General features: G+C 33.9%; 1 protein-coding gene across 5 annotated transcripts in view; it reads left to right on the forward strand.

Annotated features, from left to right (window-relative positions):
- CNTLN (centlein) overlaps window positions 1–12,585 on the forward strand; it is a 199,421-nt gene that overhangs the window by 13,967 nt on the left and 172,869 nt on the right. For all 5 annotated transcript variants that reach the window (XM_042804806.1, XM_042804808.1, XM_042804807.1 and 2 more), the window contains one exon: window positions 4,144–4,232. In XM_042804806.1, the coding sequence (XP_042660740.1) occupies window positions 4,144–4,232 (89 nt within the window). The remainder of the gene's footprint in view (window positions 1–4,143; window positions 4,233–12,585) is intronic.

Raw genomic sequence — 12,585 nt, forward strand, 5'->3', positions numbered from 1 at the left:
TTGTATTGTATGTATATATATATTCTTTACATACTTGTTCATTAGGAGCTGTTTAGTATATGTTATTGTAGTTATTATTGTAGTTATCCCTTTTTGTTGTTGTGTGGAGGTTTTTTTTTTTTTTGTTTGTTTGTTTGTTTGTTTTGTTGTTTTTTTTTTTTTTTTTTTTTTGTAAGGAAGGAGTGCTGTGCTTAGAGGTATGTGTCTGTAAGTTGTACTCTATTCTTGTGATGCCTTGTGCAGTTCCCCAGCAGGGATCTGGAATGTGTAGGAACCTGCAGGGTAGGACAACAGGCAGCTGCTGCTGCTTGTAGTGAGTTTTGTGATATTTGATAGTGCTTCTTGGAGTCATGGAGAAGCTTGTGTGTCTCAGTTCTTCTAATAAATAAATAAATAAGCAGAAAACCCAACAGCTACTTCTGTGGGCTTGTATACAAGACAGTAAAGGGAAAAGCTAAGGAAGCATGATGGTAAGCAAGTCCACATCTTCAGACAGGCAAACAAAACTGAATTAAACAAAGCTCGTGGGCTTAAAAAAATCAGCATCAGAAGCTTTGATTGTTTGTTTGACTTGAGATTTTTGAGGATTTGCAGGTGTAATGACACTTTGTTATATCTGGAGTTCTCTGTACTCTAATGACTTCATGGCCCTTAGACTCATTTTTTAGTGATTTTTAGTAGTTTAGGGTAAAAATACACAGTGACTTGTGTATTAAAGATATAAAAAATATTCAAGCACTATTATCAGTTCAGTTCTGCTCTCCATATTGTTGATTGATAGATATGAATTAAAATTATTTTAAAATTAGAGTTGCACACAGTTTACTAGATACAGTGGTTTATTCCTCCATTATGGATCAGAGAGATTCCTTATACTCAGTGGTGTCAATTAGAGTGTAAGAATTACTGACTTACTGTCCTTTTAAATAACTGAAAAGAAATCCCATTTCCATTGCTATTACTTAGTGACTTTTTGTTTGACTTTGTGTTTTTAATTTTCTGGGCTCCAAGATATACAAATACAAGATATTTTTGATGTTAAAAATACTCAGAATCCATGTTCTTTATAGATCCTGATGCTTTCCGTAAGCTTGTAACAGTTTTTCCAAATCCGAAAAACATTTTTATTTGTCATTCTGTTTCTGCCTGAGAAGAAGCAGTAGGTCTTGCCTGGTTTACAGTGTACACACATTGTGACTTCTCAGGTGACATGGTAAGGCATTTTCAGGAGATAGTGGCTTTTTTGAGGACACGTGAAAAAGGTGCACATTTTTTATAGTCTCTCAGACTAGATAGACAGCAATCCAGCATATTAGAGTGGTGTAAGGTGGTAGCACATCATGAGAGGTTGTATTTATGTTTGTTTTGTGGTTGGTTTTTTTTTGTTTGTAAAAAGGTGAATGGCCATCTTTTTGGCTTGAAACAAGTAACATAATTAATATGATACTTACTGTTTGTCTTTTAACTTAATTCCCAGCTAAAAGTGAAATTATTTTTAGCACTTCTACTGAATGAAGGCTTGGATACTGATGTGAAGTCAATTGAGTTCTTATTTATGTGATGTATGGCTTAGGTTTGGTGTTAACCTTTCTTCAAAAAGTGAATGCGGTTATGCACCATAGTGCACCATGATTCAGTTAGCTTCTGTTTGCTTGCGTGCAGCAGGGTTGCTTTTGGTTTTAGAAAGAGTTCTTACACTGCTAATCCAATTTAGTTGGAGAAGGATGATGTTCCTTTCAAGGGTTTTAAAAGAGTTTGTTGTTTAAAAGAGTTTGTCCTGTTTCTTTCTACACAAAGTTTTTTGTTAATTGTTTGGTTTTGTTTGGAAATACCAGAAATGCTGTCTCCCTGTCAACTCTTTAAAAGTTTTGTGCATCCTAGAAAGGCAGTTAGATGAAATTTCTCTAGTTTTATGAAAGATGAACTTTCTGCTGTAGTCTGGTTTGCATAAGCTGATAATAGTTTTGAATTATAAGATCTTTTGGCCAGAGCCTTTGTTTTATTTGGTTTCTAACACAATCAGAAAGCTAGTCAGATTTGTTAGCAGTTCTTACAGGCGAATGGCTTCTTCTATGTGTACAGAATACCTTGATAAAGCATTGTCTCTGTAAGGTTTTCTTCCTTGTTTGGTTGATGAAGTTGATGACATTTAAAGATTAAAATATATGTGAAGTAGAAATTATAAGAGGTGAAGATATTTTTTTAAAACTAGCAGTCATAAAACCTTTCACTTACAGTTTTTCTTATGTTTTCTTGTAAGTTTAGCATTGCCTCACTTCTTTATGCAATTTTAAAATTCAAAATATGTACATTTCTAAATTTGAAGGAAAGACATCAGAACTTTAGAAGAAATAATCTTTGAGGCTTTCCTCCTAAATCATGGAGGAAATAGGTATGACCATCTCCTATTTCTTCTATAACAATTGTTAAAATTTGTTAAATCTGTAATTCAGTATATATGGCTGTTGCTGTATTAATCTTGATAAAATAATCAGTACACCAATAAATCTTGATAAAAGTCTCAGAGCTTTAGAGGGATATTTTGATTTCCTATTGAACATAGTTACTCGCTTGTGCTGAAGAAAGAGAAACTTTATGATGGAATGATTGTCATGCGCTGGAACTGATCTTGCTTGTAAAGTTCAAGCCTGCTTCTTAGAAGGCAAGACTGATTGGGAGCAAATAAAAAGAAAAGAAGGCAAAAATAGAAAAAGCAGTTTCTGCTCCTGAGATTTACCCTAATCATACAGTATGGGGTCTTTACTGACTCGTGAGACTTGTCAAACTTGTAGTTCTATTGATCTGTTTTGTGTCTTAGATGACCATTGCTTTTAGCTGTTTCAAGTCATGGGCTCACAGTACTGTGACCAAAGGTGCAATCTCTTCTTATTAATAAAAAATGAGAAATCAGGGAAAGAAGAAATTAAGTGGGAAAGTTGTGAAGAAGCCAAACAGTGGAGGTGAAGGTAGGAACTCAGGTCTTCTGTTTCATTTGATAACAGGGATTAAGACAGAGTTATCCAGAGATGATAGTGTTGTTTGTTTAGCCAGTTTTAGTGAGGTTCTGGTTAACTAATGATACCTGTGGTATCTTAGTACATTAGGTTCCACAAGCTTGGGAGAGGGAAGCAGGGAAATGGCTAGCTGTGATAGTGTTGTGTTTCCTTTTAGGTAATGTATTGTCCTCATGCAAATTCTATTTCTATTTAACATTCAAAAACTAGTAAAAAGTAGATGAAGTTGCACTCCTGTGATTTTTACCTGTTGAATAGACTTAGCTGCCAATATGATGATTTTGGCTTAGTAATTTATAATTTTATGTTAGGCTGCTTTTAGCAGGTTTGATCTTACCCCAGTCCATGGTTTATGTTTATATGCTTTCTTATAATTCTCCCTGTTTTCATCTTTTACTGAGGTTTTTTTCTTTTTTTCTCCTAACAGTTTTATATAATTAAGACATTATGATTTTACTTTGTAACATAACTACATCATCAGTATTGGTGCTTCCAGTAATAAAACTCTATTAGAATAAAAATACACCGGTGCAAAATCAGAACTTCCGTATAATAGAAAAAACAAATCTGGAAAAGCTTTTAGCTGACATCTAGTTTTTACAAACTTTAAGTGTATTTTTAAAAAACATTATTTTATTGCTCTCACTTGAGAATTTTTTCAGAAGTTTTTATATACTGCATGTTAGCTGACCATATGTTAGAAGACTGATTTACTATCTATTTTGAAATAAAATCTAAGAGCTGTATGTGGTAAAACTTAATATTGAAGCATGTATTCCAGGCTCAATGTTTATTAATAGAAATTGTGACCTACTGCTAGAAGTACCAGTAATTGATAAAGCAAAAGGCAGCTTTGCTTGAATAATGTTGATTTCTGCTGCCTTATGTCACAAAGTGTACTCTTTTATTGTTGATTGTAGGTCTTTTGTCTTCTAAATTCTGTATGTATTCAAAAGAACTGTTTGCCATTTTCTTTTATTCACAGGACAGTGAGTAACTTGTAGGGGATTCTCACTAGAATAGAGATTTTTTGGTATTTGTCTTTTGAATATGTACGGTACAACTTTTTTGTCTGTAAAAGGTACAGCACACATTTAATATGTTTTTTTTTTTTTTTCCTGTTTCTAAGGCTGATAAAGAATTTGTGTGGTGTCTGTGGAAACATCTCCAGGTGTCAAGTCCAGATCTTACTCAAGCTGTCAGATTGATTGTGGAAAGGTGAGTTTAAAGATTTAGCAAGATACTAAGACCAAAACCAAACAACCCCCCCCCCCCCCCCGCCGATATCCTATTCTTTATCTTTTTAATTGAGCACTGTGTAGGAATTTAAAACATGTTACAAAAATTCCATTCTTAAATTTTGTCAAGAGTACCTAGAATATGTTGCAAGTTTCCTTTTTTTTGATGTAAGTTGAAATATACTTGAAGTATACTGTTTTTACTGAGGTTGCTGTGCTGCAGTTTAATTAAATTTTTAAATTATAAATGTACTGCATATTCTGTTTTTCTACTGAAAGAGCAAGAGGAAGTAAGTGATATTTTTCTGCTATCACAAGTGTTTGGATAACAGTTCCATATATAAATTATGTTTATCTGCATTTTTAAAGAAGTGAAAGGCTAAGACATGGTAACAAGGGAGCATACTGTGCAGTTTAACTGTTACTCCTTTGAGGGTATTTCCTCATGGTACTTACATAGTATCATCTGATATAAAAGTTAATCATCACACTATGTGATTGATTGTTTTAAAACGCTGTTATTTACAAATTCAGAAGTTTTGTAGGCCAAAGATAAGGAGAGTGTGAATGAATTGGTAATGTGACTGTCAGAATTCAAACATTTGGTTCTCTTATGGTTGAAAGATTTGTCTGTTCTGTCTCTGAGGGTTCCATAAGTTTCCTCTTTTAAACTGAAAAAGGGAAAATTTAAAAAAGAAAAAAATGGATTTTAACTTCTTCAAATGGCTTGCCAGTGTTACTTGGGAAGCTTGTCATTGAGGCAGGAGGGGTGCTAGCTCCTTTGGGTTTCTGTTCCGTGCTTTGATCTTGAAAGTCATGTTTGTTCAAGTATTTCCTTTCTGGACTTGATTGGTGAATGTTCTTCCACTTCTGAAAATACAGCATTACGTTCTTTAGCTGGGAGTGCATTCACTATAGTGTTCTCCCATCTTCTGCACTGCACAAAGCAATGGAAATGTTGCCCAAAATTATGGTGTGGTCATGTAACTAGAGCTAATATTCTAAACCATTCATATCCAGGGGAAGAAATGGTTGGTGTAAGCTCATGCAGCTTGTTTTAAGACAGTTGTTACATGAGGGTTCACATGTGGTCACCAACAATGATGTCACATAATTTCTGGCTTTGTACTGGGACACTTACCTGCAGAGTAGTAGCTTGGCTGTTAGGAGAGTGTACTAATTTCACCTTGCTTGCATGTTCTGATTTGGGAAGCAATACTAATATATGAGGAAGACTTAGGAACAGATTTACAGCATCCCTCATTCATGTTGAAATGCAAATACTTACTGACTTGTTTAATGATAAAATTTGGTTGCATTTTCTTGAGTTCAGTGATGGTAGTATTAATCGTTCTTCAAACATAAAAAGGTGTAAGAACTGCTTAAAATATATAACTACAGTATTTAATGTATGTAAGCATACATTACATGTATACAAGTATATTGAAAACATTAAAAAATTGTTTTGTCTTAACCTCATTTCATAGAGGAACAATATGGAAAATTTTAGCTCTTTCAAATGAAGCTTAATAAGGTAGAAATAGAAATGTTCAGCCTTATTAACATTTGTGATTCATGTTTTGTATAAAAAATTAGCAAGATATTAGAATAAATTGTAACAGAGATGTTAGAAAGCATGCATTTAAATAATGGTGAATATAATGGATTATTTGGAGTTCTTGAATTGTATGCCTAAATAAGATACAGTCTTTGTTTATACTTTTTCATTTCTAGGAATATTTTTATGCTTCGTAGTTATCCCTTGCTTTAAATTATTTTATACTTCCTTTACAACAGAAATTGATAGTTGTGTGTGTATTATCCTGATTGATACAGTGAACATGGGACTATTAGATACCACCTTGATGCCCACAAGCATGATAATGAGCTGAATTTTTTTACAATGGTAGGAAATGTTTGTGAAACCCTTTTAATTAAGTGTTCAGACTATCAGAAGACTTACTACAGAAATCTGGTGTATAATAATAGTCTGTTGTATACAAAAGTAAAGATATAATCTGCCTGTGTGCTTTGTACTTTGTGTAGAGCCTGGTGATGGGTACTCTTACACGGAAGTGCGACAGCATGCTTCTATTAAGGTGATTGTCTCGTTTTTATGTTCTCTATTTCAGAAGAACACTAATGCTTTAGAACACCTCTCTTGAACTCAGAGCTATACATCTATATCATACTTTTCCCATGCTTCTCAGAGTTATGGAATTAAAAAAGAAGAAATTGCTTCCACAGCATTTTTTTAGGTGATATCATCACCCCAGAGAATCATGAAATAGGTTTGGCTAAAGCCCATTCAGTATATAGGAGTTCTGTTAATCATGACTGAACTTTGGGGTTGCTTTGATTTGACAGATGGAGCAGTAGTGTGTATTTTTCTCTGACTAATGTATCTTTATCTCTTTTGCTTAAGAACGGTCTATTCGCTGCTTTGGAAATAATTTATAGCCTGGCTTTGCCCGTGAGTCTTCTGTCCAACCAAATTACAGCCCTATATATTCTATCCTAATTTTTCCAGCTATAACTTTCCATAATCTTACCACAAGTAGCTTCTGTTTCATGGCTGTACCTCTTCACACTCTCATCCTTTCAGAAAAGTTTTTGTCTTATTCCCTACCTTATAGCAGTAAATATATATATATATATATATTTTAAATATTACTACAGTGTTAGTTTATCTCAGTTCTAATACGTTGATTAGGTTTCCAGGGAATCTGCTACCTAGTACTGCAGCTGTCCAGAAAATTGCAAGACAAGTGATTTTCTGGCTTTGTTAATCTAGGAAAAATACATGGATTTAAAGGGTAAAGAGATGAGATTACTAAGTAACAGTTAGGAGCAAAATGATTCCTGAAGCATGTCACTTGGCAGACCTGTGCTGCTCACAGCCTATTTTTGTATGTTTTACATGGTTGTACCAGAAAAGAGCTGAAAATTTAAAATTTACACTGAAATCTGATAAAAACCAGCTTGAGACTTCATAGAGACTTCTTCCTGTTCTCATCAATGTTAGGAACAACACTGACCCACTCATATCCATGTTGATAATGTTTTCCATCTTGCCCTGGCTTACTAGGAGATTTTGAGATAGATACAAATAGAATGAAATGGATTTAAACCTTTTGTTGTTTCTGCTTGTAACATGGATACTACCAGTGTTTGCATAGCTTCATTTTTCTGTGTGTTCTTTCCACCAAAAATTCCACAACTGAGAAACTTCCAGTATAGACAACCTGAGATCAGAAACCAGATACCTAATGGAAGCAGACAGAATGTAAGAAAGCATAGTCAGGTGTATCTTAGATAATATATATAATGAAACAAACAATATTGTCCAGTGGATTTCAGTTTTTAAATTAATGAAAGCAACAGCAAGACTTTCTTCTGGAGATTACGACAGGAATAAAAAGATGCAGGTGTGAAAGGACAAGAATGTTCACTTACAACCTTGTACACCATGGATGTGTGATGAATAAAAAAGAAAAAATACGTAGCAGGAGAAGTTGAGTGGGCAGTGCTAGCCATACAGGTAATATATATTTGTAGCATTAGACAATTCTTAATACTACTGTTTTCTCAAATAAACCAGGAAATGTAAAAGACATAATTTGCGGGACATAAGGGGAAATTGATAGTAGGTTTCCATTATTTGTCTGCTATTTTGAAGTGCTCCCATGGTTGCCTGCCCTAAAATTGTAAAAATGTAGCTGGTACCTTTCTGTGGCTGTGCTGTTGATTCCTGTAATACAACAATAATATTTTACTTTTCAGCAGTCTTTGCAGTTCTTGCTGGATAACTGTAACAATATTTCCACTTTAATATTCTGATATAAACAAAAAATTATCTTTACTATGCAAATGAGAAATGCCTTTGGGATATGTAAAAGCCTCCAGGTATTTTTAAACAAGCCACTGTAAAAGTACTACTCATGTTAGTATACTTTCCAGCTACTTTAAATACTATTGATCTCAGTATTATGTAAAGAGCATGCTATTTCTAGTTCACTGCCTTTTGAAAGTTTCTCTTTTTTTTTTTTTGATGATGAGTTTAAAAAAAAATGCTAGAAAGTACCTTTTACAGGTAAATGCATGTGTAAACTCAAATAGAGTTGGGAATCAGATGAGAGTATCAGAATTTAAAAATACTTTTGTAAACTTTGAGAGCTCATCTCTAAGAGTTCTCTTTTCTAATACATGAAATCTTGACAGATTAGCTGACTCCAATTTTTCTACTAGGGCTTCTAGCTGACTCCTGACTCATTTCCTTTCTTCTGGGAAGGAGGTGTAGCAGAGTCCACTAATGATCAAACTGTGGCAGTGATACAAGACTTGGTAGATGTAAATGGGGATTGTATTAACTTTAGATGATACCCTTGCAGATAGTTACATTTGGCAAGCTTGCCTTACATAGATGTTTTTCCACACCTGAATTCCAAGTGTACTGTGTCTTGCAAGTCTTAACAAAGAGCAGGAATGGATTTAGCTTTTCAGGTTACTCTGAGAAACGATATCAACCTGAATGTTAGTGCCAGTGATCAAGGGAGTTTTGTTGTTTTTCTTGGAGAGTTATATCTGTCTAAGGGTGTATAAATGGATAAAAACAGGGCTGAACAGCAAGCAATCAGAAATAACCAATGAATTTTTGGAAGGGTAGTCACAGGAACTTATGCTGTGGTTTGCTGCATCCCGTGAATAGCAAATTGTAGAAGAAACATTAAACAGGTTGACATAGGTTCCTCACTGGCTGATGATATGTAGATGTACTAAAAACGACAAGTACTTTTTATGTAGAAGGAAAAGTGAACATGCTGTATGAATGAGCAATATAGATGGCTGATGTTAATTGAAAAATAATTTTAAAACCTCTGTATCTTGCATTTTCTGAAGGGGTGATAAATACCTTGCAGAAGCTGTCTTAAACCACTTACTGTTTTACTCTTGTGCAAATTAACAGGAAACAGAATGACAGGAGTATGAGGAAGTAAACAAGGTCTAACACATTTTTAAAGTCCATTACTGTTTTGTCACTCTGAGTTTAAAATGGACTCCCTAGTTATTATCACTCAAAGTGGACAGAATAATAGAGCATAAGAGTACAACCTTTCTATCTAAGGTCAAATAATTGTGAATTTCTACAGTTGATGAAAGTTTAATATCCTGTTTCATTAAAAATTCTCAGAACATTGAACATAAGTCAACATTCCATGGAGAAGAAGGTATTATGCAGCTTGCATGTGTGCATATCTGCATATCGGAGCACAAAATATTGACATGATAATTGCAGTCAAGCCTGATTGAACAGTGGCCTCTGGGAATTCAGCTGGTGTTGTACCAACTGGATGGCTGCTCAGGACACAGTTTGAAATGCAAGGTGCAAGTTAGCACTTTATTCAGCACAGGCAGGCATCATTTAAAAATCCTTGGGGGAAACCCTGGTGATGTGCAGATGTTAAAGCAGTCTGTTCTGAAGTGCTGATATTTTGAACACTGTAAGATACTTGTATATTTTAGATGAAAAATGTTTGCAAAATTATTAGGGAAAAAGTCACTATTTTCTTTACTATAGTAGAAAAATATGTTTAGTATTTTATGTACATTGCTTAAAATAAGGCCTTCATAAATCATCTAATGAATTAAATCAAGTTAGAGATGCAGGAAAAATTACATTTCTGTGATGATTTTCCATTTTGGTACATATTATGGAACATAGAACTGGCTCTATAAATAATTCAATAAGGAAATAGTTTCATTGTGTAATTTTTCTTTAATTAGATCTTAAATTAATTTTGTAAAGAAACAAAAATAAGCATATGCAATTTTGCTATAGAAAATAACTGCTGTTTTAGAGAAGTGCAACATGCATGATATCAATTTAAATTCTTTTGTATTCTATGCTGTCTAAATATTCTAAATATACTATTTCTACGTATTAAAAGAAAAAAATATAATGTGCATCAATTATAATTCACAGTGAAGTATAAGACTCCTCTAGAATCTGAGGTGGAAGTAAACTACTAAATGAAAACCATTTAGCTCTATTTTTAAAACTTTTTAATAGTTACATGGAAACGCAGTAAGGTGTCTAGTTGGAAGAATGAGGCATAGGCTCTGTTTCTGTTAACCATTGATGATGCAACCACAGGGACGTGGCTGTATGCTGTAAATTACAATATTAGTGCTATATTTACAGTAGCATTGACAGCCTGTGCACTACAACTTCACTTTGCACATGGCTGATTCATTATCTACTTAATACCAATGCTGAATGCATGCACTTGTGTAAGGGAAGTTGGAAGACTGGGAGGGATTATAATCAAGTGCTGCATCACACAAACTGATATTTTGTAGACTTTCTAGTTCTGCAGTCCTTTAGATTCAAAGAAATATCTTTCAAAAGTAAAAATATATCTAGAAGCAGTTTATTTTTAGTTATATGGGTATCCTGTTATAATGTAGCCTTTGTTCTTTTACCACACAGCCCAAAGTTTGCAGTGTAACCTTTCTAAGCTCTTTAAGGCCGAACTTATAGATGCACTTGTTTGGGTTTAGTTTTTGTTTTAAATTCTACAGTTTGTAAAACTGAAGTGACATATTCCATTATTCCATGAAACGTGTAGGCAGCAAATGCCATTTATTAAAATTATTTTCATATAATTGATGTAAAATGATGTAATTTTATACAACTCCGAAATACTTTTTCTTGACAAATGGTTAATTGCTTGACTGATTAAGACCTGTAGTAGGATACAAGATGCCTCTTTCCCCATATTGTTATTTCTAAAGATTTTAGGAAGCATGGTGTTTTATAAAGTACAACAAACTGCTATTTTTTAAAATCTTAAGGGTTTTTTTTATTGCATGTTCTGGTTTTTGTACCTTATTCATAGCTAAATTTTACCTCATAGTCTAATATTTCATTTTTGACAAGCTGTTAAGAATTTGCCAAAACTCAGAAATATCCTGTCCTGTTGTGTAGAGTATAGTGTAACACAGGAAAAAAATCGTAACACAGAAGTGTTAAGCTTAAGAATATTTTCTCAGATTCTTTGTTTTTGTGGGAAGCTGAATCTTGATAATCTTTGTAGCTAAATACATCTGTGTTAAACATTTAAAATAGGTAGTACTCATGGGAAAACTGATTGGAGCTTAAAACTTGTACAAATTGACAGCCTCTCTTCACTCCATTTTTCATCCTAAAGAAGTCTGCAAATATTCTTAGCTCACATCATTATTGCTCATCAGTGGTTCTAATTAGCTAAACAGGAGTTTGTCTCAGTCATTGATCATCATCAGCTTCTTTGACAGTGCCTGAATTTTTTATTCTCCTATATTCCACTGGACTTTTTTTAATATGCTGTGAATACATAATGGCTCAATTAATAAAGTTAGTTGAAGATTTTTCTTGGTATTTGTTACCCTTCTAAAAAAGAGGAGGAGGTTGCTGCAGTTCTTACCAAGTCTCATTTCAAGGCACAACAACATAACCAAGTATGATATGTAAGTTCCAGTCAGTCATATTACTTAGAGTGTCTGTGGGGGACTGTCCTGTAATGAGTATTGGAAGCTGTCCTATGCCACCAGGAGAAGCTGCTGATAAAGTTCCATATGACATATCATTTTATACTTTGGGCTCCTGACAATGTCCATTGTGTGCTTAAATTCTGATAATTAGGATTTTTTCTTTAGCTGTGGGTAGTAACTAGTGAAACTATTTTGGGGGGCATTCCTACAGCCTGTGCTATCCAGACGGTCTGGAAAAAAAATCTCAAAGTCAAAAAACCTTGGATTTACTTTAAACTTTTCCCACTCTTTATGATGATGTTAGATCTGTATTTATAAATTGATAGCTTTGTTCAGAGAACTGTTTGAGCATTGGGTAAACTGGGAAAATACTGCGTTTAACTAGAAATGCACTTTGAGCCATTGGCTAGTGTGTGCCTATGTTACAAGCACATCTTTTGCTTTAATGAAGGTCTATTGTTTCTTTCCGATCCCTGACTTTATTCTTCCAACCTCTTTTGTGCAGTCTTGTCCTAAAGTCACAGGGCTCCCTAAGTTCTTGACTACCAATAATACACCATAATTAGCTATGCATACAGTTTTTCAGTTCTCCAGAGCAATTTGTTCTTTTGCTTGGTATTATCCAGTATTTGTGCTTAATTTGACCTCATTTTAAAAAAGACTGAGTTTGTGAGAGGAGATAAGTGATTAGACGAGTTGGGAAGACAGTGGCATGTTGTGGATGGTAGATACAGAATACTGGCTTAATTTAAATAGAAATATAAAATAAAAACAGCTGAATTAAAATGGAGAGGGAAATA

The sequence above is a fragment of the Tyto alba genome, unplaced genomic scaffold (assembly GCF_018691265.1).
Source record: "Tyto alba isolate M040663 unplaced genomic scaffold, T.alba_DEE_v4.0 Super-Scaffold_42, whole genome shotgun sequence".
Lineage (NCBI taxonomy): Eukaryota > Metazoa > Chordata > Aves > Strigiformes > Tytonidae > Tyto > Tyto alba.